General features: G+C 50.9%; 1 protein-coding gene across 1 annotated transcript in view; it reads right to left on the reverse strand.

Annotated features, from left to right (window-relative positions):
* Positions 1-303: 303 nt before the first annotated feature.
* LOC139746349 (frizzled-5-like) overlaps positions 304-27,477 on the reverse strand; it is a 98,478-nt gene continuing 71,304 nt past the window's right edge. Inside the window, exon 4 of the mRNA XM_071657524.1 lies at positions 304-3,545. Coding sequence (XP_071513625.1) covers positions 1,254-3,047 — 1,794 coding nt within the window. The 5' untranslated portion in view covers positions 3,048-3,545 and the 3' untranslated portion in view covers positions 304-1,253. The remainder of the gene's footprint in view (positions 3,546-27,477) is intronic.

Raw genomic sequence — 27,477 nt, forward strand, 5'->3', positions numbered from 1 at the left:
GGTACATAACCACCCAACAGACAGTGCTGTAACTAACGGTACAGCACGGTACATAACCACCCAACAGACGGTTGCTGTAACTAACATACTCACGAATACAAAGCACATTTGCATAACTCTGTTTCAGGGTTTTATTTATCTCTAACTCTCAAGTACATCAGATGCATGTTGCCTTAATCTACATCTCTTCCAGACTCCTAAAGCGCATCAGTGTGTGTGTGTGTGTGTGTGTGTGTGTGTGTGTGTGTGTGTGTGTGTGTGTGTGTGTGTGTGCGTTCACTTGAGAAGATATTGAAACAAAGATAATATTTGACAGCATAGATTTAATACATACTGATATGCCAAGGGCGACTTAAAGCCATTACATATATAAAAAGACATATATAGCACATATAGACATAATGGTTCAAAAGCTAGAATATTTACACTCTAGAACTGTGAGTCTTTATACACAAATATACATTTTTACATTAAATAAATCAACGTAGTAGTAGTTACATCGACGTAATACATTTTTGATTGCACCTTTAACAGTCATTAACTTCTCTATACACACCAATTGAACCATTTGAACATTGACCTTTTCAGCAGACGTTACGACCGGTGAACACGACGGTACGACCCTTGGGCACGACGGCACGACCCTGGGATACGATGGCCTGCCCTTTCAACTTAAAAAAAAGCCAAAAGGTCCAGCCATATGATAGCCAGAGGTCGTAACGTCGCGCCCGGTCGTCGTACTGCCGCGCTCGTACGTCGTACTGTCCTGCTCAAGAGGCTAACAACAATTTTGGCAAACTTGGTCAAGAGCGACACAGAAGAATACTGTCAACCCAATACTGGTAAAGTTATGGCACGCGGTCCCGTCTACTATGGTCATCAACAACGGAGTTACTGTACGGTAGTATAAACCTTGGATACAAGTCAATCACAGGAAACTTTGTGGGCAGTTAAGTTGGCTGCCCCGCTGAGTGCCCACCTCGGAGGGGTCACCGCCAGAAAGGAAGGGGGGCCGCAGGCACCGTGGGGTCAACTGACGCCCCCTGGCAGGAGCAATGGTCAAGCTGGATCCCGCCTGGTGGCTGCCCGATTTAAAGCTCGTAGGGCAGGATTTGGTCCCTGGGGTCGACGTAGACGTGCGGCGTGGTGACGCTGTGGGACGCCGAGGGCGCGGCACTCACCACGCTGGCTGGACAGCCGCCTCCCACGGTGCTCTGGCCTCCTGCCAGGTAGGCCCCCTCCTCCCTCTCTTGTCATACGTGTGAGAGTGGTAGCGTCTTGTTGACAGGGCCCATGTGTGACGCCACACTGTGGGCAGTGCCCTGGGCGCTCAAGGGTGGAGGAGGGAAGGAACCGCACGAGGGCGCCGCAGACTGCTTGATGGGCCGCGTCGGGTACTCGTATGTGTGGCCGTGGGCGCCCGGGCACAGCCGCTGGTAGAACCGTCGCCAAGAGTCCAGGGTCTTGCCCGACCAGATCCAGAACCCGGCCGTGATGCCCACCACCAGCGTCATGAAGTACCGCAACATGAGCACCGAGTAGTCGGGCCGCTGGCCCTGATGCGGGCTGCAAGGGCACACCAACGACTCCTGCCACGACGACACGTGCAGCTGCTCGTAGAAGTAGCAGCCGATTACGATGGTGGCTGGCACGGTGTACAGGACGCTGAACACTCCGATGCGGATCATCAGTTTCTCTAGCTTCTCCGTCTTGGTTCTGCCCTGTTGCTTGATGACATTGCGGATGCGGAAGAGGCTGACGAAGCCAGCCAGGAGGAAGCAGGAACCCAGCACCAGGTAAATAAAGAGCGGCGCCAGCACGAACCCCCGCAGGTTGCCCGTGTTCTGGTTGCCCACGTAACAGATGCCGGCAACGGAGTCGCCGTCCACGCCCGCCATGACCAAGACGGCGATGCTCTGGACGGTAGGGATGAGCCAGGCGGCCAGGTGGAACCAGGTGGAGTAGCCGGCGATGGCCTCGTTACCCCACTTCAGCCCCGCCGCCAAGAACCACGTGAAGGCCAGCACCACCCACCAGATGCTCGAGGCCATCCCGAAGAAGTACACGAGGAGGAAGACGGTGGTACAGAGGCCGGAGCCGTAGGGGTTGTGGCGCACCAGGTGGTAATTATATACGATCATCTCACCGTCGCAGGCCACTTCAGAGTGGCCGGCAACCATGCGGATGATGTAGCCCACCGACACCATGAAGTAGCAGCCACTGAGGAAGATGATGGGCCGCTCCGGGTACTTGAAGCGGTCCATGTCGATCAGGAAGGTCGTGATGGTGGTCAGCGTGGACACGCAACACAGTATCGCCCACGTGGCGATCCAGAACTGCGCAAAAGTTCTTTCGTCCTGACTGAAGTACACACCATGGCACGGGAGGGCGCAGTCCTGCACCTCCCCAACCTTGAAGGACTCGTTCCTGTTCTTACCGAACTGACGGAACGAGGCATCGAGCTTGACCAGGGGATACTGACAGGAGCACTGGCATGCGTCCTGACGGGGGCTCTTAGGGCAGTACTTCGAGTTCTTACCTCGGCACTTCTTGTCCAGGTTCCCGTAGTTCCTGGTGTTCTTCTTCTCCGGCGCGGAGCCGTTACGCTTGTCCATGCACAGGTGGACTGTGTCGCCGAACTCGGGCAGCTTGGAGCAGTCCATCCTCTCGGGCCAGGCAAACCCATACTGGTGCATGATGGGCGCGCACCCTGCCTTGGCCCGCTCACACACGCTCCTGCAGGCTGGCAGGGGCTTGTCGTAGTCCTCGATGCAGATGGGAGCGTACACGGAGCAGAGGAAGAACTTGAGGTCCGGGGAACACATGATTTCGACCAGCGGCCAGAACTGGTGGACCTCGAGCCCCGCCTCGTCCTGGCTGTCGTGGTTGAACTGGTTGGGCATGGCAGTGTCGTTGTAGCCGATGCCACGACACATGGGGATGGTGATCTCCTCGCAGCGCGACTCCTTAGCCGTCTCCCCCTCCGTGGCGCCCGCCAGAGTGGCCACCAGGAGGATAAAAGAAGATAAATACACAGAGTTGCGCATTATGATGGTGTGGGGGGCGGCTGGTGTAGAGTGTAGCACATAGTTCGGCCTGCCTGCCTACCTCACTCCTCCACCACACCAACACAGTTTTCGGCCACCATTATTCAAACACACAAAAGCCGCCACGGACCACCATCGATCCACGTCCACTCTCGAGGGGAGCAAGGTTTGCACTGACTGAGCCTGCGTCCAACCAGCCCGCCACCGAGGGGACCCCCAGGTACCACCCAGTATTTTTCGCCAATTTTTGCCCCAGCACAATACTGGTAGTGTGTTGACCGTGCCGGGGGCGACCCCAGGTCACGGGTCAGAGTCCTGGCCACCCTCACACACTTAATGACCAGCGAACAAAGACAGGAAAGCTACTGTCTACGAGAATGTGGAGGCGGCCGGGACGGTCTGAGGAGCCGACGCCCTCTCGGCCAATCAGCACAGGCGCAGCTGCTGGACAGGCCAATCAGCAGCCCGGACTCATCCCGGTACGGTCCTCCCGGTGACCTGCAACAAAGGCCCATGTCAAGTCAGGTCACACTGTACCTGGGGTGAATGAGGAGGAGCAGCATGAGGAATGTGAGGTCCCAATGAAGCAGGTGAGCCTTATGAGGCAGGTTATTGAGCGGAGAGCCCCTGACTACGTTATTGATCACCAACCCGCCCTCACCCCCGCCACAAGTGTGAGTCCACACTCACACTTCCGCCTTGCACTCCCAACTTTTATAAAGACACAGAGGAGGAGGAGGAGGAGGAGAAGACACAGACACCCCACTCCCCTCCTACCCCAGTCCGACCTCCTACTCCTCCTCCTCTCACCGTAACCACACTGATAACGACCTCTGGTGCACACATGGCTAGGGGGGTGGGGTGGGGGTTGTCCATTACCACAATAGCCGCAGTGCAGAGCCCAGAAAATGGAAGATAATGTCTGGACGTCTTAGATGCTCCTTACCAACTTGTTACTGCCCTCAGTAAGTGTCTTTTAAAGCGGCGAACTTACGATGGTGTGTCCCACACCCTGACTGCTGCTGCTCTCTTATTACGGACGTAGTCCACGTACCTACGACGATGTGGCCCACTTAACTAGCCATCAGAACAGTGTGGACCACTTTACTAGCCATCAGAACAACGTGGACTACCTCTATCCAGCCATCAGATCAGTGTGGACTACCTCTATCCAGCCATCAGATCAGTGTGGACTACCTCTATCCAGCCATCAGATCAGTGTGGACTACCTCTATCCAGCCATCAGATCAGTGTGGACTACCTCTATCCAGCCATCAGATCACTGTGGACTACCTCTATCCAGCCATCAGATCAGTGTGGACTACCTCTATCCAGCCATCAGATCAGTGTGGACTACCTCTATCTAGCCATCAGATCAGTGAGTTCCGAGACCTCGTAAGTCTGACCCTGTCTGTCTGAAACCCCTGAACCTTCAGACATGAACATCTGGAACTGTGAAGACCTTAAGCTTAAGCTTAAGTTCAACACATTTACATTTCTTATTTGTATAATATTGGACGCACAGACTACGTAACATTTCTCACTAAAACACAGTGCTCAAATGAGTGTATTTCTGACAAACATATCAACATCTGACTAAAAAAGAAACTTTCACAAAAAGTATATTTCCCACAGTTATTCTGCTCCTCTCTCGCAAACTCCATCATATTTCTCGGGAAAATCTTAATGCAATGCTCGCTCAAGTTTATATTAATGTACAACAACCTTTATGTCTCGTTCACTCTACTCAGAAGTGTTCTCTCTCTCACGTCATCCTAAACTTTCCCGTTACAAACAATATCTCTACGTCCCACAAAACCATATAGTTTGAAGCGTATGTAAGGACAAGCTACACAAGTCGGTCTCACTGGCTATATTTCTCACCAGCTACATGTATTTTCCCCACAAGTCGTACATTTCTCACGCAAAACATCGTGTCTCCAGTCACGCACTACAATACACTGTTAATTACGAGTCACATTTTTTACATTCTCACATATTTACCACAGCAGCATTTCTCATTTAAGAACTGTTTCTCCAGTATTTAATGCTGTATTTAATTCTAACTCATAATGATTCTTAAAAAATCCCCTGCAGCACATTTTTCCCTCAACATCTGATGCTGTATCTCTCATTCACGACATGTTTCTTAACATCTGATGCTGATAATTCTAATACCCGACTGATGTTTCTTCAACACCTACTTCCTTCAGTTCACTTCTCACTCACCCAGGACAGGTTCCTCAAACTATCACCGTTACCCAGTCCTCACTTCACAGTTAACACTGTCACTGCTGTCGTAATTCAGTGCTTCTCAACCTTCCATATGTGTTCACGTCACATCCCTCACCTTAGCCTGACGCTCGCGCCACACCGAATGATACGTTGCCAGTATTCTACTGTCACTACCAACTCATCACTGAAAGGAAAATGAACACACACACACACACACACACACACACACACACACACACACACACACACACAGGTGATTAGGATAGTGAAACAAATGCAGAGCCTTTACGACTACATACATGTGCACGGGACTGACGAAACATTTCAGGTACCATACGTAAAAGCAGTCTTTGAACTCCACTGATCACCACGACTTTCCACGATCGAGGAGAAACGGTGGAGGGTTAGCCTTACCGTTGGATGGGAGTGTACGAACCAATTACTCACCGCTTCATTGTATCTCAGATGCATTATACGCTTCGTACAACGTCACACTTATACGATATATGATCGGAACACAATCGTCACATCTGTTTGTCGAGACTGTGTGATATCCGCGTTAGCTGTCTGATTCTAATAATGCACTACGTCACACGAGGGTCATGGCTGCGGCACACCGGCTGTCAAACACTGAACACCCACGAAAGTAATACGTTTAACTCACTGACGAACCACTATCTCAACCCGCCCTCCCTGCTGTGATATCTTGCCCGGACACCTCCAGGTCACCCACCACCAGGGTCATCCACCACCAGGGTCGCCAGCCACCAGAGTCATCCACCACCAAGGTCACCAGCCACCAGGGTCACCCACCATCAGGGTCACCAGCCACCAGGGTCACCCAGCGCCCACAGTATACGTGACCACTTCAGCGTGAGTGGCAGAGTGGACAGGCCCACTTCAGCGAGAGGCTGGCACAGCGAGAAGAGACGCAAGTCTTCCCTCACGCTGGCTTTATCTTCTCCCTTCCAGGAACACTCCCAGGGGCTCCTGACACTCCCCTGCCCTTCCTCCCACATGCTGGTGACCAGGTGTGCCGACCCTCTCCTCCACCGTGCCCTTCCTCCCACATGCTGGTGACCAGGTGTGCCGACCCTCTCCCCCACCGTGCCCTTCCTCCCACATGCTGGTGACCAGGTGTGCCGACCACCACCACCACCACAAACCCACGTCAGGATGTTTCCTTCCTCAGTCGAGCCTCAAGTGTCGCGCTGTGTTATCGGCAGACATAAACACCAGGTCCTCCTGAAGTGCTCAGGTCATGAACTTTACAGCCCACACATACTGATAACCCCCACCTCTTCAGTCTCCTCCTCTTATAACCAAAGTAGCACACGCTATGCTGGGCATGTGGGTGCTGGTTATGGGATTCCATGTGACGTATGGGGTCCTATGTGTCACAGAGGAGGAGGAGGAGGAGGAGGGGGCTATACCAAGCCAGGGGTGTTATTCATAGAGTCGACTCCCATCCATCGCCGGAGGCCCCCCAGTCCCCCATCCGTCACACACTATCCCCATCATCACACGAGAGGTCATATCCACGACAGATAGTCTCATAATGACACCAAAAAAATAAAATGCTCCTATTCATAGTAGCAGGTCCCGCCCACCACGGAGGGGGTCTGACTGCAGGAAGACTCCTTCATCCGCAGAGGGTCCTATTTGTCGCGGAAGTTCCCATCCATGAAAGAGAGTCGTAATCCACTGCCAGTGCCCCCGTCCACTGAAGGTTCTACTCGTCTCATACGCTCCCGCACAACACTCCAGGGCAAAAGAGTGGGAGGTTCTCACTCCGTATGAGGGCCACATCGAGGAATGCTCTCATCCAAGACAGGTGATCCCATCCCCTACAAACAGTCCTACGCATCGCAGTCGGTCCTGTCGTGGGTATTATCCGAGGAAGATGCCAGCCAGTGCATGGGTTACTATCCATATACACACAGCGGGTCTCACCTGACGTACAGGTCTCCATCCACAGACGGGAGTTTCCATCCACTGTCAACGCCCTGTCCATCACACAGACACCCACCGTAACATCACTCGGGCTCTTCTTATCTATCGTAAGACATCCCACTCGTCTTGAATGACACCACTTAGCATATCCATGGAATCTGTTGAACACATCTTCGTCTCGGGGACATGATCATACCCGAGGTGTGTGTGTGTGTGTGAAGTCTACCGGGTATGTGCGGTATGTCAAGGTTATATGGCTGTACATTGGTGGTCCAGAGGGCCATTACCACAACACCTTCTGCATCCAGCATTATAGCCTTAGTACCATACGTTCATCCCTCTCCCCTCACCCCTCACCCCTCACCACTCTCCCTTGCACTTGACCATCCTCTGCTCTCACCCCGTGCACCTCCCACCCACCCACTGGGTCCTGATGTAATACACAAATCGCCCCAACTTCCGCTGTACCAGACTCGACCTTCTGTCCTCTGGTACATGGCGAGTACATCACAGGATAGCATGGCTCCACACCAGGGCGTGTCTCACATTCCTCACCCATATATTCCCATCAGGAGCGTACAACAGCGGCGCGTGTATCCCCTGACACATTACCACAACCACATTACGTTATACATATCGGACGTGTACAACTATATAAACAATGATCGGTTGTAATGTACAGATAAAATACATATTCACAATATAAACAATGACCATACACTATATAAACAATAGCCTATATGTGCTGTATAAACAATATACAAGTGCTCTATATAAACAATGCCCAACTGTACTGCATAAACAATATACATAAGCACTATATAAACAATACCTATCTCTGCTGTATAAACAATGCACATAGGAGCTATACATAAACAATGCACACCTGTACTGTGTAAACAAATGTGCTGTGTAAACAATGAGCATATCTGTAGCGTGCAAACAACAGCACTGCACAAACAAACCCCAGGGACAGCATGAAAGCTAATCTTTGATTTCGTAATACAAACACCGTCATTACAGTTCCCAAGACTTTGTATGATCAATGAGATGAATAACATCTGTACAAAACTGCTGGCAATGATACTGCAGAAGGTTCATTATCCTGGGGTTAAAATAACGTCGTGGAAAAAAGGCCAGCAAGCCTTGTGTTCCCCATCCTGGGATATTGCACCACTTTTAATAAGGTTTTCGTGATCCTTATGTTCGCCGTCCTAGGATAAATCACCAACTTTAATAAGGCTTGCGAGCCTTGTGTAATCTCTCGTGGAAGAAAACATTAATTCTGATAAGACCTGAAAGCCTTACGTCAGTCCTGGGATAAACAGTAACTCTAACACTATCCTGGGATAAAACACCATCTATGATAAGGCTCGAGAGCCTTATCTCCACCAACCTTGAATTGATAAAACATTACCAATAAGTCCTGCGACCCTTATGTTACCGATCCTGGGATACAACATCCCCAATAAGGCTTGCGAGTCTTATAAGGTATGGATGAGTCTTGCCAAAGGTTTGGTGAGGCAAGACTTGTCATCTTAATAAGACACGGTGAGGTAAAAACCTCTCCTTTATTAACGCCAGACTTACTGCTCTTTTTAATAAGGCTGAGGAGGTACACGGTGCCGGCCACACACCAGAATTTACTGGAGCCTCGCCAACCCAACACACACACACACACACACACACACACACACACACACACACACACACCACTATCTTTAAGTGAGTCGGCTGCAATATAAGAGGCAGACCCAAAATGTATATTGTCACCTTAAATTCTTCGCTGGTGCGTTATAGACAGTGGGCGTAGAACCTGTGGGCCAACCTTAATTATAAAGGAAATTGCCCACTTTAAACAGTACTACAGTAACGGTCGATCGACCTTCCTAGATAGAGCACTAGGAACTAAAAATACATAAGACTCCACAAAGACAGAGTAAAAGGAGCAAAGAGACAAGTAAAACAGCAAAAGGATACGAGTCAAAGAGAGCACAGAGATACGGTATGTGAGAAGAGAAACACACGCGACAAAAAGATAAAACAGAGAACAAAGAACAGTTTAAGAGGACCAAAACACATTGAGAGAGAGAGAGAGAGAGAGAGAGAGAGAGAGAGAGAGAGAGAGAGAGAGAGAGAGAGAGAGAGAGGGAGAGAGAGAGAGAGAGAGAGAGAGAGAGAGAGAGAGAGAGAGAGAGAGAGAGAGAGAGAGAGACAGCAGTGTATTTCCTACGGCTGTCAATACACACAGGACCGTCCAGGGATATTTCCTCTCACCTCTCCAGGAGAGAGAGAGAGAGAGAGAGAGAGAGAGAGAGAGAGAGAGAGAGAGAGAGAGAGAGAGAGAGAGAGAGAGAGAGAGAGAGCAGCAGCATTCACTCACGTAACGTACATGAGCGTCGCCCCTAACCTAACCTAACCTAACAATATACAACGGTGTTATGAATGAGTGTGGCGGTATTTACGGCTTGGGTCGGTGGGTGGGGTGGGCAGCGCCTCGCGTGTGGCGGTGCCACAATCGCGAGAGAGAGAGCGCCGGGCCTGGCACCGGCAGTAAATCGGCAGGAGCGCCGGGCCTCTGGCACGCTGACTGGCCCTTGATTTTGTTTATACGTGACAAGTTGCAATATTTTGAGGGTAAGGCATGACACCGGGCAGACCAGTGTCTGTGTGGCGGTCAATACCAGGGGGCCAGCAGCAGCCAGCCAGCCCCTCCCGCGGTATGTGTACCTCCCGCTACACTAAGGGAACAACACGACACTTGCCTCCCCTACCCCACGCTACAGCGGAGGGCGGGCGGGCCCTCAACACATGATTCTACGGAAGCACTCGATTCCAAGATCACCATCTATCCCATCCACTCAAACTGGCCCAGCGTCAAGGGCTGAGCTATTATCGTCCTCAACTACATCTGCCATAAGGATTAAGTTCTGGTAACTGGTTACTGCTGAGGGATGGTTTTAAGAGGGAGGCTCGTCCTTCATATTTTTGTAAGCATCAACTCAACTCCGGCAGAGAACGACGAGGTAATAGATTTTCTTCGGTGCTGCTGATGGAGGGAGTGAGGCACGGCTGGAGGGTCCAACCCCTCACTCTGGCCTCCAGGACAACAGGAGCACAAGAAGGTGACATGTTGTCAATATCTTACCGTTCATCACTAACTCAGGCTGGGTCGCAGTCAGTCGTTAACATCTGAGGATGCCACCAATATACCACATCCTTAAGGGAAAATGACGCGGTATACGAAACCCTTGAGCAAGACGAAGACTTGTACGACCCTTGATCACAACGGTACGATCCTTGATCAAGACGGTACGATCTTTGATCACGACGACTGTACGACCCTTGACAACGACGGTAAGAACCTTGACCACCACAGTACGACCTTTGATCACGACGGTACGACCCTTGGTCACGACGGTAAGAACCTTGACCACGACGGTAAGAACCTTGACCACCACAGTACGACCTTTGATCACGACGGTACGACCCTTGGTCACGACGGTAAGAACCTTGACCACGACGGTAAGAACCTTGACCACCACAGTACGACCTTTGATCACGACGGTACGACCCTTGGTCACGACGGTAAGAACCTTACGTTACCATTCCCTCCCCAGAGTTGTACCGTCAAGCTCAAGGGATCAAATACGACAGTGTCTTCAAGGATTCGTCACAAGAGGAGACAGTGAGGGGAATCTTGCCGTGGGGGGCGAGAATTAACTTGGACAACAGACGGTGGCGGGAAGCACTCACACCCCCCCCACACCCCACACACACACACACACACACACACACACACACAAGGCACACCTGGGGTACGTTCAGGACACAGTTTATGCAACGCTGTTTGCATGTACTGGCGTTACATACCGCCTGGTGTACTGGCGTTACGTACTGCCCGGTGTACTGGCGTTACGTACTGCCCGGTGTACTGGCAATAAATAAGAGCATGTTGTACTGGCATTATAAATTGCCTGGTGTAATGGCATTATAAACTGCCTGCTTACCTCCATGGTCTGAGTGTACAAACACACACACACACACACACACACACACACACACACACACACACACACACACAGAAAGCGGTACCTGGAGGCAGACCAGACAATAACATCAAAGGAAGGACCTATAAACAATCCCAGCTTTGTGTCGAGTCCATTTCAAACCTGTGACTGTAGCAGCAGGGCTGTTCAACCTGCACCTTTGTTACACTCCAACACCCACCTCCACCTCGCGCACACACCCGTGTGTGTGTGTGTGTGTGTGTGTGTGTGTGTGTGTGTGCGTGTGTGTATGAAAGCACTGCTGTACCGCTCGTCTGGAAGCACCCATCACACACTTCAGGAAGACCACAGTGTCCTCAGCGCCTCCACTGGGGAAGGTCTGCAGCAGGGATGGTCCATTATGACCTTGCATGACACACGACCTTTCCTGGTATACCAGGTCACGGCTGAAGGGCTCGCAGGGCAAAGGTCGAGGCGCTAGTAAGCTTCTTACTTAGAATCGCTTACCTCTCTCTCTCTCTCTCTCTCTCTCTCTCTCTCTCTCTCTCTCTCTCTCTCTCTCTCTCTCTGGGCTGCCTCCTCGCCAGGAGACAACAACTGGTCGACCCCTCCCTCAACTTTCTCACAAGTTCTGAATGGAATATAGAAAAAAAATCGTGTGAAATTCTCTCAAGTTCTTTCATTTCCAGCTTTCCACCTCCACCTCCTCCTCCTCCTCCTGGCTCTCGTGAACGTGGTCACACATCTGCCGCCTTTATCGAGATCACGCAATTATTTTCTTTTTTTCCGCTGAACCAACATAGACATGTAGAAAGAGTAGATCTCCACTACAAGAGGATTTTTTTTTTATATAACATAACAAAGTAATCCCTCCACAGAGAAAGGAACAGAAAACGGCCCTGAGACTTTCGGACCAGGTGAGGGATTTACGTGCGAAAAGCGCGACTGGAGACCCGACACACGAGCAGGGTTTAATCCTACACATCTAAATCCCCAACGTCCGCCTTGAGGAGTGACGTCATCTCTTCCTGAGTCGTCCAGGCGTCACACGACCAGTCGGTGATGACGTAGCTGACCAAGCCTTTGAGACAGCCGTCTTGAACCCTTGAGCACGACGGGACGTACCTAAGGGATCAGGTCAAAGGCCAGGCCCATGATGCTCAAGGGTCATACCGTCGTATTCTACAGGTACCGGTATAAACCCTCAATAACCACCACTAAAGGTACCGGTATAACCTCCCCAGTAACCACCACCACAGGTACCGGTATGAGCCCCAGTAACCACCACCACAGGTACCGGTATGACCCCCCAGTAACCACCACCACAGGTACCGGTATGACCCCCCAGTAACCACCACCACAGGTACCGGTATGACCCCCAGTAACCACCACCACAGGTACCGGTATGAGCCCCAGTAACCACCACCACAGGTACCGGTATGACCCCCCAGTAACCACCACCACAGGTACCGGTATGACCCCCCAGTAACCACCACCACAGGTACCGGTATGAGCCCCAGTAGCCACCACCACAGGTACCGGTATGACCCCCCAGTAACCACCACCACAGGTACCGGTATGAGCCCCAGTAACCATCACCAGAACACGACAATAACTTCAATATTTCCCTTCCAATTCCAGACGTATTTCTTCCCTCCATGCCTCTCAACATTCCCACTTCTGTTATCGTTCTTTTCCCATTTAACTTTTCTACCACACAAAACTGTTGGCCGTTTACTGGCCGTTGTTTTTGTAAAGAAAATTCCTCTCACAGTTTAGCGTCTGCATTCTTAGGCGGTTTCACGTCTTATTTTCATAATTCTAACATCAGATTTTCATGACGGTCTTTCTAAGTTATCTAATTCCTCCACACTGTTTTCTCCATCGTAAACTATATGTCTACGGCACAATGACAGCTCAGGGAAACAGATAAACGGGAGGTCTTGGGAAGGAGGGAGATATTGAGGGAAGACATGCACAGACTCACAATGGCCTTCCCTCGCACCCAGCTCATGGTCCTGACAAAGTTCCCTCATATGTGTTAAGGAAGTGACAAGTTACTTCATATGTCGTTCACGAAGGCGTCAGAGGAAGGGAATGTGTCAAGAGAAGACAAAATGGTAATGTTCGCGCCAATCTCTGACAAATGACACACTGGAAAGTTCCGCTGAACTACGGACCATTTTCTTTAATGAGTTCGCTCTTGAAAGGATTAATGATCAGAAAGCAAACGGATGACGAAGACTTGCAATGGAGAAAACTAGCGAAACAAAACTAACTTGGATTCAGGAAACAAAAAAAAAAAAAAAATGTCTTGTGTAGCAAACCTGCAAGACTTCTATGAGGGAGTGAGCTCCGTTTTAGACAAAGGAGAAAAAGTTAGGTGGACTGTGTGTGTGTGAGTGTGTGTGTGTGTGTGTGTGTGTGTGTGTGTGTGTGTGTGTGTGTGTGTGTAGGTGTGTGTCTAGACTGCTTGAAGGCATCTCATATTGTTTACATCTTACATCAGGTCCAAACTAGAGCATGTTCCTCAAGCTTCGCCACTGCGTACACTTCATGCTGCACTTTTAAGACCTAACACACAAGGTTCCGAGGAGGGCAGCCGGTGTCCCTACTACACCTATCACACACGCAAATTCGAGTGTCCCTACACCCATCACACACGCAAATTCGAGTGTCCCTACACCCATCACACACGCAAATTCGAGTGTCCCTACACCCATCACACACGCAAATTCGAGTGTCCCTACACCCATCACACACGCAAATTCGAGTGTCCCTACACCGATCACACACGCCAATTCGAGTGTCCCTACACCTATCACACACGTCAATTCGAGTGTCCCTACACCTATCACACACGTCAATTCGAGTGTCCCTACACCTATCACACACGCCAATTCGAGTGTCCCTACACCTATCACACACGCCAATTCGAGTGTCCCTACACCTATCACACACGCCAATTCGAGTGTCCCTACACCTATCACACACGCCAATTCGAGTGTCCCTACACCTATCACACACGCCAATTCGAGACCCTTTTAAAGCATTTTGAGATCACTACTTACACAATTTAGGACCCGTTTTATATCTGTAAATCTTACACCAGAAAGATAAGGCAAATAATGACATTAAATGCTGTTCTTGGTTAAAAGGTCAATAACAACAGTAAGCAAAATACACTTGTAGGAATATGATTTCGAATACATTTCTTGCTCAGTGACATTTCTCCCATTGGGTCTTATACTGTAGCTGATGGACGGAGAGATCATCCACCACGGCGTAATTTCCCGACACAAAAGGGTAAACATTTCTAAGCGTGTGAGCCAGCTACCGTGGGCGTCCACAGCGTCTCGCAACTGTAGGTCGTCGGATAACAACCAGCCAGGCAGACACACACAGGGGGAGAAAACAGGCGCCACTCAAACACGCAGCAGAGTGTGGCGATAAGAAACACTTGATGATAACACAAGATATCACGTGGTGGGAACACAAGATGATATCACTTGGTGATATTACTTACATGATAAATAAGATGATGCTCTCTCTCTCTCTCTCTCTCTCTCTCTCTCTCTCTCTCTCTCTCTCTCTCTCTCTCTCTCTCTCTCTCTCTCTCTAAGAAAGAAAAAAGCAGTAACATTATCGCGGCTCCTTACACCGTACTGCTCTTCTGTCTGCTGCTCCTCAATCTGCTTTGTCTCTCCCCTAACTTGACATTCCTGCCCCACCAAACTCTCTCTCTCTCTCTCTCTCTCTCTCTCTCTCTCTCTCTCTCTCTCTCTCTCTCTCTCTCTCTCTCTCTCTCTCTCTCTAACCCCTCTTAAAAGTCCATTCTGGTCTCTGTTGCCCTTTCTGTGTCTCCCGCTTGTTACGCACCGTCTCCTACATATTGTCTATTCCACTGTTATATATAGATAGATAGATAGATAGATAGATAGATAGATAGGATATAGATAGACATAGATAGATAGATGAATAAGATATAGACAGATAGATATAGATAACTATTACCTGCTATGCTGTCTGCTGCTTCCTGGCCTGAAGCTAGAGGTCAGTCAGCCTCTCATGGTGAGGTGAGGTGAAGCCGAGATAAAGAAACACGACTTACAAAAGGAGAGTCTGGAGACCCCGGGCCAAAACAGAACGACACGATAGCAAGATAACAGAAAAAACAAATGGCCAGAGGCGTAAGTGACTGGAGGACAAAGATATATATAAACTAAAGACAGGAATAGAGGGGGAAATCTGGAAGAGACGTAGACACACACAAAAAAACAACAAAAAACGGAGATACGAAAGAAAGAGATGGAGGGTAACAAGAACAAAGACAATGAGAGACAGGAGGTAATCACGAGATGAGAGAGAGAGAGAGAGAGAGAGAGAGAGAGAGAGAGAGAGAGAGAGAGAGAGAGAGAGAGAGAGAGAGAGAGAGAGGAGCCCCCCCTGGAGGTCGTCCCATGATGCACAGGAGATGAAGCACTGACACTGATGATAAGGAAGAGGAGCCCTGATGAATATATAATGAAGGAGGGTGAGGAGGAGGAGGGCCCGGTGTGACGGGAGGTGAGGTCTCTGCCCATCACCCAGACCAGCAGGGTCTTCCTCCTGCACCTCGCCGCCAGGGGTAGGGGGTGCTGGCTGGGCTCCCGCCCTCACGGGAGGCCACGAATTCGATCAGTATTTTGACTGGATTTAGCGCGCACGCGCACTATACTTGAAAACCAACCCATATATAGCCTTAATTGGCAATTACCATCCCGCAGGATGTTAATATGCGAATTTTACTTGTTCCATGCAGGGGAACATAAAGGAAACTCGTCCAAAATGTGTATCTGTAGGCCAGGGTAACGAAAGGCTAACAACACAGGTACCAGGATAGGGCACTGGTGATCGCTGCCAAATCCAATCAGCCAATCAAGTGATCGCATTCAACCGGTACTCGGCCAATCAAGTGACCGCATTCATCGGTATTCAGCCAATTAAGTGATAGCAATCGTCGGGTGATGTTAGCTGCGAGAGGAGAGGGGGTCCCAGTCCACCCACCACCACTGGAGATTGAGTCTTCCTCGAATATCATATTCAAAATCTCGTGACGTGTGTGTGTGTGTGTGTGTGTGTGTGTGTGTGTGTGTGTGTGTGTACATCACAGTTGACCGTTTCCGTAATGTGAGCCAGAAGAAGAAGGCAGCTTTCCCATTCCTTTTGGCTGGGAAGATGGACCATCTGATCCTCGCATGTCGCACAGCATCTCTCTCTCTCTCTCTCTCTCTCTCTCTCTCTCTCTCTCTCTCTCTCTCTCTCTCTCTCTCTCTCTCTCTCTCTCTCTCCTCTACACAGTCCATGGCGTCATCACTTGTCTTCTGTGGCCATCGGGACACCTTGCGTCTTCCTGTGAAGCACTTCGTACGTGTGTCCGTCACGCTGAAGCGTCACTCGCACCCGCACATCACACGAGGGTGACCCTTCCATCTGTATCATGCCCCACGTAATGATCCTTCCCCGTCTCTTTCCCACCAAGCACCCTTCCCTTCTGCTCTCTCTCTCTCTCTCTCTCTCTCTCTCTCTCTCTCTCTCTCTCTCTCTCTCTCTCTCTCTCTCTCTCTCTCCCCAACCTCACCACGATCAGCCTCTCAGCAATACGCTACATCAAGAATAAAGGAAGATTTTAACTTTGAAGAAGAAGTAAAAAAAAAAAAGTGAATGAAAAACTGGCTCAGAACCTTCACTCTCGCAAGGTGAGGGAGGAGGGAGGGAGGGAGGAAGGGCAGGCCTGGGGGAGGAGGAGGAGGAGGAGGAGGGGCTGGGAAAGAGGATTAGCGGGGACGTTGTTAGTCGAGGCTTGTCCTGCTGTGGGGAGAGAAAAAAAAGGGGGGGGAGGGGAAAATATGGGTCAATTTGCATATTTGGACGAGCCAGGGTAAACACGGCGGTGCTGGAGAGAGAGAGAGAGAGAGAGAGAGAGAGAGAGAGAGAGAGAGAGAGAGAGAGAGAGAGAGAGAGAGAGAGAGAGAGAGGCTGTCCATTAAACTCGCACATTACAGAGATCCATCCAATAATCTGGGGGCCAACGACGTAAGGCTGTTGCCGGATTTCAACCATAAAGAAGACATGACGACGCCCCCGCTTTATATTGCCCTAATTACTTATATAATATATACGAGTCCGGGTGCCCTCCGGGGCGAGGCCGGGCCCACGCCACTTGCGCTGCGTCGGTAACTGTAAGTGATTCCATCCATGTTTAGGGAGAGGAGGGAGGGCAAGTGGACGTCACGGAGTCCATATGACTCTCCCAACCCTACCGTAGCGGTTAGCGTTCCCGACCGTGATGCATTCATGGGCCGCTACTGACCCACTCACTAGCTCCCCCAGGCCAGGTTGTCCAGTCCACCAAGCTTCTCGCGGTCACTATGGACCATAAACCAAGCTAGCGGGGAGGAACACGTCGTGAGCAACATCATGTGCTCCAGGTAACGTCTCTCCCTCCTTCGTCGAACTTCGTACACTCCCTGTACCCGAGCTCAAAAACATCAACACAACTTTCAGTCTTTCCAAACTCCTGGTCTTCCATCCACTGACCACACAAAAGGTGCAACGACAAAAAAAGAAGAAAAAGAAAAAATTCTGCAGAAAATGGCAGACAAGATCCTCCTCCGTCCTTCCTACACCACACAGCAAAGAGACACACTGAACATACTGGTCCTCCCATTTTGCTCCACCGATCACCAGACCTTACCCAACAATTCGGGAAGAGGCCACGCCATCAACTCCCCCACCGTCACCTCCTGCCATCAGAGATCCCTCGTCCTCGAGCACCAGTCCGCCACACAGGGGTCGCACAGGCTCCCGTAAGAACAGCCCCATCCCAGCCAGAGCGAACATCATCAATGACGACCAAACCCTCATCACGATGGGTCACTAAAGACGGGCGGGTACGAGAGAGAAATCCCTCAGAGTTTGGTCTGGCCGCAAGTGTGCCACACAAGACTACAGATCCTTCCTACAGCAATAACAGTAGTAGGGAGAGGCAGGATCGAGTCTTCAATACCCAACCCATGCGTTCACCCAACACTTGCCATTCCCACAGTCCCCCACCACCAACACGGACCACTCCCCACCGTCACATCAACACGGACCACTCCCCACCGTCCCATCAACACGGACCACTCCCCGCCGTCCCATCAACACGGACCACTTCCCACCGTCACATCAACACGGACCACCCCCCACCGTCCCTTCAACACGGACCAACCCCACACCCCCTACAGGAGAGGCCCACCCGCCACATCACCGTGACTTCCCCTCACCAGCCAGCCTACAGCCTCCCTCCCACCGGTCCCACTCCCAGTGTACCTGTCTGTCTTAATCTACATAGTCTCCACACTGCTCCACTAACGCTACGACCCTGGTGCACGACGCTACGACCCTGGTGCACGACGCTACGACCCTGGTGCACGACGCTACGACCCTGGTGCACGACGCTACGACCCTGGAGCACAACGCTACGACCCTGGTGCACGTCGCTACGACCCTGGAGCACGACGCTACGACCCTGGTGCACGACGCTACGACCCTGGTGCACGACGCTACGACCCTGGTGCACGACGCTACGACCCTGGTGCACGACGCTACGACCCTGGAGCACGACGCTACGACCCTGGTGCACGACGCTACGACCCTGGTGCACGACGCTACGACCCTGGTGCACGACGCTACGACCCTGGTGCACGACGCTACGACCCTGGTGCACGTCGCTACGACCCCTGGGTATGATGGTTTGAACTCTTGACACGACCCTTAGGAGTCAAGGTATCATACGATGGATGACCCGCCAAAGTCGAGGCATTCTAAAGCACGTTTCTCTCCGGTACGTATACTAGTTACCCGGGAAGACACGACAACGAACATTTGTTTCTTATTTTCTTCTTTTACCTCAACTGGACGTGAGAATCAGCGATTACCTCAGATTTCTCTCTATAGAATATATATATATATATATATATATATATATATATATATATATATATATATATATATATATATATATATATATATATACTCTTGATCACCGTTTCCCGCTTTAGCGAGGTAGTGATGATTATATATATATATATATATATATATATATATATATATATATATATATATATATATATATATATATATATGGCGTATTCTCAGTCGTCCAGCTGCGCCAATTAAATGTTCAAAGCTTCAGTTATGGTGCAGACAGTAAGGTTCAATTTCTCCCTTGGCCCAAGTCAGAGTCGCCCTTGAACGCGAGTGACGGGTGTCGACAACAGGGGCTAATTTCTTCCTAAGCCCAAGCTAGAGTCGCCCTTACGTGGGGGGAGAGAGAGAGGGGGGGGCGACGTGGAAGGCAACTGGCACAGGGTCAGGGTTGCCAAATATTGATATTGCTGCCTGAGGAGACAGGGTAATAGCAGCTGTTTGGATTAGAGGCAAGTATTGCCCCGGACGATGAAGGGGGGGGGGGGTGTAGGGGGGCACATCACGGACATGGTGGAATACCTGATGTGTGCAAGGTATGGTGTGAGGAGGGACTGCTGAGGGGGGGGGGGGGGAGATATATCAAATATCAAATATTCGCGTCTTGAAATATGATATTGCCGGATGGATCAAGTCAGTAGAATATTCGTGTCATGATATGGGATGGATATAAGACATGGGATATTCGGATATTCGTATGACTGTATGGGATGATGCCAGACATTCTTATTAACACATGGGATAATACTATATTCTGGACGCACGTAAAGAGACAGCAGAGATGCCGTACATACATACATACATACATACATAGATACATACATACATACATACATGATCATACATTTTATGTACCCGTATACCCCGTACACACAATCTCAGGGGGCATCTAAACTTTTATTTAACGAACAATATAAACGAAGACGATGATGCTCTCTCTCTCTCTCTCTCTCTCTCTCTCTCTCTCTCTCTCTCTCTCTCTCTCTCTCTCTCTCTCTCTCTCTCTCTCATCGTGCTCAAGAGGTTACATTACACACACACACACACACACACTAAACCCAAATTCACGCCGTACACTTGTAGCCCATTAAGCTGTTTATGTATAAAATATCCCTCACCACCCGCCTCGGTGCAGGCGAAGACCTGACTTGAAGAACTGACCTCTGACCTCTGACCCTGGCAGAGAACATCAACTTGTCTAGTTGGGTACCAGCACATCTGGGTCACTGACACACGACACCAAGCATGACAGAGGATCTTTCTTTATTTATGTGCCAGTCAAGCTCTACTTAGGATAAGAAGAAAAGAGGAACTTTTGACCTCTGGGTGAGATCCAACCTTTAAACCTTAAAATGAAAGCTTAAAAAGAGAGAAAAAAAAGAAGGTTTTGACACTTTAGGTTTGTGTGTTGTGTTCACGTTGTGAGATCATGATTCCGTGTGGGTTAGGCTGACGACGGGCAGATGTTCTCTCCTCAGGTACTTTTGTCTTGCAGGCTTTTGTTTTCTTACTGGTTATAGACGAGGCACTGTCAGCCAGGGGTCAGACGAGGCACTGTCAGCCAGGGGTCAGGCGAGGCACTGTCAGCCAGCCAGGGGTCAGGCGAGGCACTGTCAGCCAGGGGTCAGGCGAAGCACTGTCAGCCAGGGGTCAGGCGAGGCACTGTCAGCCAGGGGTCAGGCGAAGCACTGTCAGCCAGGGGTCAGGCGAGGCACTGTCAGCCAGGAGTCAGAGGAGAACCTATCAGCCAGGGTTAGGGTGTCAGGTGTCGAACCTTCCAGTCAGTCTGGTTGCTAACCTTCCAGTGGTCAGGCGTGCAGTGTGGACACCATGTTCACCCCACACCCACGGCCCTGGGGGGGGGGGGGGTGTTGTGGGCCACGCCGGGCCACAATCTGCTTACGTCAACGTAAACAGTCCTATGCCCGTGCATGTGCTGCTGGCTGGCCAGACCTGGCCCTACCACACCCTGCGTGACGGGAGCCTTAGGTGACGGGAGTCGGGTTTAGGTGACGGGGGTGAGGGGGAAGGGAGGGAGTCGGGCTCGGGTGACGGCGTGGCTATGGTGTGGGCGGCAGCACATGCGCGGCAGAGTGCGGGTGGTGAAGTACACCAGACGAATATTATCAAGCGTTGTGCTGCTCCTTATTAGTCTCCGGCACCAGCAGGTCTCGTGTGTGTGTGTGTGTGTGTGTGTGTGTCGTGACCGACATGGCACTGGGGCAAAACGTGCCACAACCACGGCCATCTCGGAGGAGAGAGAGAGAGAGAGAGAGAGAGAGAGAGAGAGAGAGAGAGAGAGAGAGAGAGAGAGAGAGAGAGAGAGAGAGAGAGAGAGAGAGAGAGATCTTTCATCGTAGCTCCTCAGGTAAGGAAGGTGAGAGGGAAAGGCAAGAGGCGAGATGAGGACTATGCATATTCCCCACAACTCTTCCCTCATCCCACTCCTGCATATCCAACACACGAAGTCGTGTCGCATCAAACACCTCCCTGGGATGGTTTATCAGTGAGGAAGACACATTTCACCACACCGATACACCCAACACACCACTGCATACCTCCACTCACGCACGATCCCCATTCAGAACCCCTGGGTCAATATATACATCAAATAGGTAATAAACTATTTCCTTATAATCATGTCACCGCACACAACATAATCCACCATTATCAGCACCACGTGGTCACTGGTGCACCGTACACAACATAACCCACCATTATCAACACCACGTGGTCACTGGTGCACCGTACACACGTAGTCACTGGTGCACCGTACACACGTGGTCACTGGTGCACCGTACACAACATTCCCTGCCCCCAACACTGCTTGTGTAAATACCAAATCCAATACAGGCGGCTGATCTCCCTACATCTCTCTCTCTCTCGTAAAATTCATAATACACCACTGGAAATGTGTGTGTGTGTGTGTGTGTGTGTGTGTGTGTGTGTGTGTGTGTGTGTGTGCGAGTGGACGTGCGCGTAGGACTCACTAATGGATGAGTTACTGTTGTTCTCTCGCTGTACCGCCACGAACAGCCTCGTCAGGACCCAGTGACCGGCTTGGGTGATGCCTGAAGTCCCTTTTTGAATACGAGTGTGTCTTGATCGTGCTCGCTCCTACGTGTTCCACCCGGCCTGTGTGATGCTGTGGGAAGACGACGACCGACCCACCACCCTCCTTCCTCCTCCTCTCCTCCCTCCAACACAGCAGGAATCGCCGTCGAAGCCACTCCCTCGGCAGAATAAATCCAGCGTCAGCACAACAGATACGCACCATTAACAATTTCTTCCCCAGCAGGAAAAAAGTCCTCTCCGCTCTGGCCCGCCAATTTATTCTGTTAACAACATTAAGTCCAATTGTCACCGCTCAGGCCTGCCTGCCTCCCACCGCATCATTAAGACCGCTCCACCACCACCAACCACCACCAACCATCTCCACCACTTTCTCCCTCGCTCCATCATCCCTACAATCCCCTCCGGCCGTACTTATGAGCCACCCACCTTTGTCTCCACGTGACCTGACCCCCAACACCCCTTACCGAGCTTGACCTTCCCTCCCTTCCTCCTCCCCCCCTTCCACAAAGACCTGACCTGACCTGACCTGACCTACTCTCCAACCCCGTTTGTGGTGACGGACGTGTGAGATTCAATTGGCAAATCCTTAAGCTGGGCTACTGATGGGAGAGAGAGAGAGAGAGAGAGAGAGAGAGAGAGAGAGAGAGAGAGAGAGAGAGAGGGGGGGAGGGATTCCTGGCCTCCGTCTGTATTATCTCCTCAACTGTTGTAGTGTTTGCTCGTGACCAGATTTATGTCTTTGTTTTGCAGCTTAGGAAATCACTTCAAGGTTTGCTTACATGGCCTCTGGAACGACGGGGTGATCTCTCGCTCACACCAGGCAACAGATGATCATACTAACATGTAAACAATAGATGAAATCACACTAACCTGCAAACAATAGATACATCACACTAACATCCAAACAACAGATACATCACACTAACCTGCAAACAATAGATACATCACACTAACATCCAAACAACAGATACATCAAACTAACATCTAACTCAGGAGAAATGTGACAAAAGATGCACGAGAGAGAGAGAGAGAGAGAGAGAGAGAGAGAGAGAGAGAGAGAGAGAGAGAGAGAGAGAGAGAGAGAGAGAGAGGCAGCATCTGGCTAGCACAGTAAATACACACATCTCGGGGAAATGTATTTGCACTCCGTCTTCCCCCGTCAGGACCCGACTCCCTGATGGAGGTGGGGACGTGGGTAGTAGCACTGCTGGGGCGGCCAGCGCCACCAACTTGCGGGCTCTGAAAGGCTCTCGCAGGAGTCTGGCGGTGACTACCGGGATCTTGGGCTAACTCTCGAACAGTTGGAACTCAAGAACAACTGCTGGAACTCGGGAGCGACTGCCACTCGAGGAGGAGGAGGAGGAGGTAAACTATGTGACGACACTGTGAATGTGGCCCCAGTATACAGGTAACTAGAAAAGGCATACAGACACAAAACCCACACGTCCCACAGACTCATACACAGCAGAGGAGAACCCCCCACACGCGCACATACAGGCGCACACGTGCACTGAGGAGGAGGAAAAAAAAAGACACACACACACACACACACACACACACACACACACACAGAGCGTCAGAGGGAGGAAGACGGGGTGAGTATGGGTGAGGGAGGAAGAGCAGCCCACGGCGGCCCATCATCATGAACAACCAGAGAATAATGGGCCCTGGGTGTGTGTGTGTGTGTGTGGGAGGAGGAGGACACGCTACAATACTATCTAAGGTCCATCTCTTACACACACACACACGAGAGAGAGAGAGAGAGAGAGAGAGAGAGAGAGAGAGAGAGAGAGAGAGAGAGAGAGAGAGAGAGAGAGAGCCAGCCCATCAGGAATGGTACTAAACATCCTACACAAAACTGTACGTACGACTGCATTCAAGAACAAGATACATATTTATAGTTTACGTGAGGGTATTTCTCCGCACAGCTCACCACGGTGTGATGCGGGCAGGTTTCTAAGCTATCTCTTAAATGTCTGGGTTTCTAGCGAGACCGATCAGTCTAGGTTTCTAGTGACCGGTCAGTCTAGGTTTCTCGTGACCGGTTAGTCTAGGTTTCTAGTTACCAGCCAGCCTGGGTTTCTAGTTACCGGTTAGTCTAGGTTTCTACTTACCCGCCAGCCTGGGTTTCTAGTTACCAGCCAGCCTGGGTTTCTAGTTACCGGTTAGTCTAGGTTTCTACTTACCCGCCAGCCTGGGTTTCTAGTTACCAGCCAGCCTGGGTTTCTAGTTACCAGCCAGCCTGGGTTTCTAGTTACCAGCCAGCCTGGGTTTCTAGTTACCAGCCAGCCTGGGTTTCTAGTTATCAGTCAACCAGTCCTACGTAGGATGTTATGCATCACTGCTGACACTTCCTCTTTCAGAGCCACGCTCACTGACACGGCTGACACCCTCCCTCCACCTACTATTGGAGGGATGTCAGCACAACTGCTGACGCTTCCTACCCGGCTGACCCCCCCTCTCTCCCTGAAAAACCTCCACTTCCTGACAAGATGCCGGTATTACGGCTGACAGTCATCAAGACAGCTGACACCTTCCCTGAGACTCCCACGACGTCAGCCACCGTGGCCAACACACAGTCGTCCTCCCAACCCCAGGGGGAAGTTGGGGGGGGGGGGGGGTAGCAAATCACGGGGTACCAGCATCACTCTGACCCTCCACACACACACACACACACACACACACACACACACACAGGAGTGGCCCCAGCCTGAGTGAGTGACACTTGAGTGGTGGAAGTCCAACCCATCCTGATAAATTGTTGACGGATGGGACGTACGGGCGACTTCCCAACGTCTTGCCAGGGGGACGGACGCTCTTATTGGTACGTTATATGGGATGGTTGGAGGTCTTGGCCTTATCTTGCCCCGTTGACGCTCTTATGACACATTACAGGAGGCCTGGCCCTATCTTGCCCCGACACATAGGGTACAGGACTGGGGTGGGATTTAAAGCGTTAATGGGATGGTGGGTTGGGTGGGTGTTAACATACCCTAATACATACCCTAATACATGATAACAAAGGTGGTCATCCTATCCCATCCCAAGATAACAAGGCGTTGATCCCAACACAAGATAGCAAGGTGGGTCATTCTTTCCCAAGACATGATGATAACAAACTGGTCTTCCTCCCCTAAAACAAGATAACAAGATGGTCATCCCAACACAAGATAACACGGTAGTCAGCTCTCCTAACACAAGACAGCACGGTATATACTCCTGCCAACACAACACGATGGTCATCTTAACAAAAGATAACACGGTAGTTATCCTCTCCTAACACAAGAAAACACCTGGTTATCCTCCTCTCATAACAGAAGATAACAGGACTTAACCCCTCCTAACACAGTCCCATCCACTCCTGAGTTATGCGGATCAACACCTTGCGTTTCCTTGTGTTGAGGGAACTTAACACCCGTGATGTCTTGTTCCAGGTTCCCACCGCCTGCGACGGGAGGAGTAAGGAGCCGCGTCGCCCCAGCGACACACTGACATACTGGGAACACCCGATAACATCCTAGCACACAACAGTGCCGCTTGTACATCAGGCCAGACCGATCACCCACACACTGCTGCCTGAGCACACACAATCCACTGCAGCAAAACAGGGCGCTCTGTTACCCGCCTGCCGGAGACAGGGGTGTTGCTGACACCGTTTCTAGGAAGCGGGCGATATGGTATTATGTTACTCTGTGTTCCACAGTGGCTTATCCATGATAGTTTGTGTGTGTGTGTGTGTGGGTGTGTTATTTACCGCTATACCCGAGAAGCGAATCCCGGACCGTCTGTGTGGGGGCCAGGTAACCTCACCTCCCCCAGGCTGGATGAATGGGTGCAACACAATCAGTACGGGTGGGGCGGTACACCGGTCCGCTGCACGGACGCTTGGTGACAAGTGCTGACGATGAAAAGGCCGGCCAGAACCAGTGAAGCTTGAGGCGCCAGCCTTTCAGGAGCGGCGGCCCCTCCTACGGGACATTCTGCCAGGGTGTGAGGAACCACTCCCACCCGACACCACTGGAAGACACGAGCACAAAAACCCTGATATGAAGACTGACGTGAAGTGACGGTTGAATGATGACTATGATGGTGCCCGGCTACCCCCACACACCACACCACACACCACCACACAAACAGCTGCTGCTGCTGCCTCCTCACCCATACATCATCACCAGCCCACTAACGCCATACAACACCTGCTCCACAAGTACACCACCACACGACCCCTATGTTTACTGTCATGTCATACACCCTCTCTGACGGGGCTCAAGTTTTCCTCCAGCAGGTCGAGTGATTTAAGTCAAGAATTTCACTCTTACGAGAAAGAGGGGCTCCATCTACCATACGGTGAGGTGCTAGCATGGCACTATGATCAGTGTGCGCGAGACCACCAGCGACCTGCCTGTGATCCAACGTCATTACTCATTCCCTCAATATATATGTGTCATCCTCTCAAGACCAGAATCACTGAGATTGGATCACTGAAAGATTCCCCCACCCACCATTCCCCCTCGTTATTTTTTTAGACTAAGTTAGGTTAGGTGGTGACGTTGTCCTAGGTTAAGTTAGCATGTGCTATGTTAACCAAGGTTACGTTAGGCTACGGTAGGTTGGGTTGGGCTGGGTTAGGTTAAAGCGATCCGGGAAACGTCATGTATTTGGTATATCTCATAATGAAGCGTAAGATTTCTAGGAGGTTAGACAAACTGTGTAATAAAGTCCCGGGACGGTTGTCTCCTAGTTCCCCGTGTACTAATCCCAGGAGTTATCCCGGGGTGACCAGATCCCAGGAGTTACCCCGGGGTGACCAGATCCCAGGAGTTACCCCGGGGTGACCAGATCCCAGGAGTTATCCCGGGGTGACCAGATCCCAGGAGTTATCCCGGGGTGACCAGATCCCAGGAGTTACCCCGGGGTGACCAGATCCCAGGAGTTACCCCGGGGTGACCAGATCCCAGGAGTTACCCCGGGGTGACCAGATCCCAGGAGTTATCCCGGGGTGACCAGATCCCAGGAGTTACCCCGGGGTGACCAGATCCCAGGAGTTATCCCGGGGTGACACAGTACCGACCGAGAACCGACACATCTCACCACCCACATTCATACTATAAAAACATGATAGATGTCCAGGCAGCGTGGCACACGCA

This window comes from Panulirus ornatus, chromosome 64 (genome assembly GCF_036320965.1).
Source record: "Panulirus ornatus isolate Po-2019 chromosome 64, ASM3632096v1, whole genome shotgun sequence".
Classification (NCBI taxonomy): domain Eukaryota; kingdom Metazoa; phylum Arthropoda; class Malacostraca; order Decapoda; family Palinuridae; genus Panulirus; species Panulirus ornatus.